The sequence below is a fragment of the Microtus oregoni genome, unplaced genomic scaffold, assembly GCF_018167655.1.
Source record: "Microtus oregoni isolate MIOR12 unplaced genomic scaffold, Mior012 000002F_ref0000024, whole genome shotgun sequence".
Lineage (NCBI taxonomy): Eukaryota > Metazoa > Chordata > Mammalia > Rodentia > Cricetidae > Microtus > Microtus oregoni.
The window spans coordinates 72,406,325-72,407,702 of record NW_024543061.1 but is presented as its reverse complement, the minus strand read 5'-3'; the positions used below and the strand labels follow the sequence as shown (position 1 = coordinate 72,407,702).

General features: G+C 37.6%; 1 protein-coding gene across 1 annotated transcript; it reads left to right on the top strand.

Annotated features, from left to right (window-relative positions):
* The first annotated feature begins 238 nt into the window (after positions 1-238).
* On the top strand, positions 239-1,168 carry LOC121465852 (taste receptor type 2 member 124-like). Its single transcript, XM_041679272.1, has one exon. It carries the CDS (start codon positions 239-241, stop codon positions 1,166-1,168), a length of 930 nt encoding a protein of 309 aa, XP_041535206.1.
* Positions 1,169-1,378: the final 210 nt, after the last annotated feature.

The window sequence follows — 1,378 nt, the reverse complement described above, 5'->3', positions numbered from 1 at the left end:
GGCAAACATATAAAAACATTAGTTAGGACTCATCGGAGAACTGCAGAAAAATACCTAACATGAATATGTGCAAATTCATTGCCAAATGGGAGATGACTGTCTTGCTTAAAATGGGAGACTGGAGAAAGAGCAGGACAAAGAGGAGGAAGAATTTAGCTGCACATTGAACCATATGCCAGACATTTACTCAGCACATGATAGGCGGTGATATTAGACTTTGAGTTTTCTGTGTTTCAACATGGGACCTATACTGCACAGCATCTCCACTACTGTAGTAGTTGCAGAGTTCATTTTGGGGAATTTGAGCAATGTATTGATAATGGTGAAAAACTGTATTGACTGGGTCAATAAAGGAGAACTTTCTCCAGTTGATCAAATCCTCATTATCTTGGCCATTTCCAGAATTACTCTCATCTGGGAAGTACTATTTATTTGGGTTAAAACTCAATCAATTTCATTTATTACCAAAGAAGAATTAAAAATAGCTATGTTCTGCATTATACTCTCTGGCCACTTCAATCTCTGGTTTGCCACAGCCCTAAGCATCTTTTATTTACTCAGAATAGCTAATTTCTCCTGGCAGATCTTTCACTACTTGAAATGGAGACTTAAACAACTGATCGTAGGGGTACTGCTGGGAAGCTTGGCCTTTTTGCTTGCAAATCTGATAAAAACGAGCATCACTCTTGAAGAGAGATTCCATCAATATGGAGGAAACACAACTGTGAATTCCATGGAGACAGAGTTTGCACTATTTTCAGAGCTGTTCTTATTCAACACAGCTATGTTCTCTCTAACACCATTTTCATTGGCTTTGATCTCTTTTCTTCTGTTAATCTTTTCTTTGTGGAAACATCGACAAAACATGCAGCTCAGTGCCAGAGGACAAGGAGACCCCAACACCAAGGCACACACAAATGCCATGAAAATTATAGTCTCCTTCCTCCTGCTCTATGCTACTTACATTCTGTCCCTTCTGACAGCATGGATTGCTGAGAAGCATCACAGTGAACTGATTCAAATTATTTGCATGATAACTGGACTCATGTATCCTTCAGCCCACTCATTAATCCTCATTCTAGGAAATGCTAAATTAAAGCAGACTTCTCTTTTGATACTGAGGCATCTGGGATGTAGGCTGAAAGAACAGAATATCCCAATTACATGAAACATCTAAACAACATGCTTTGTTGTAGAGAAAAAACAAATCTATGAGCAAGTAGTTCAAGAACTTTTTTCCTTTGCCATAAAATTTATTGTTGTAAGCCTATATCGTTGACTCAGGAACAGAAAACATAGTTATTTTAATGCTTAATTTCAATTAAATCAAAACAGAAGTAATAGTATGCTATTTTACCCAGAACTCCTTTAATCCCAG

What these genes read in the sequence shown, in the direction of transcription:
- LOC121465852 (XM_041679272.1), top strand. Translation starts at nt 239, where the DNA reads ATGGGACCTATACTGCACAGCATCTCCACTACTGTAGTAGTTGCAGAG.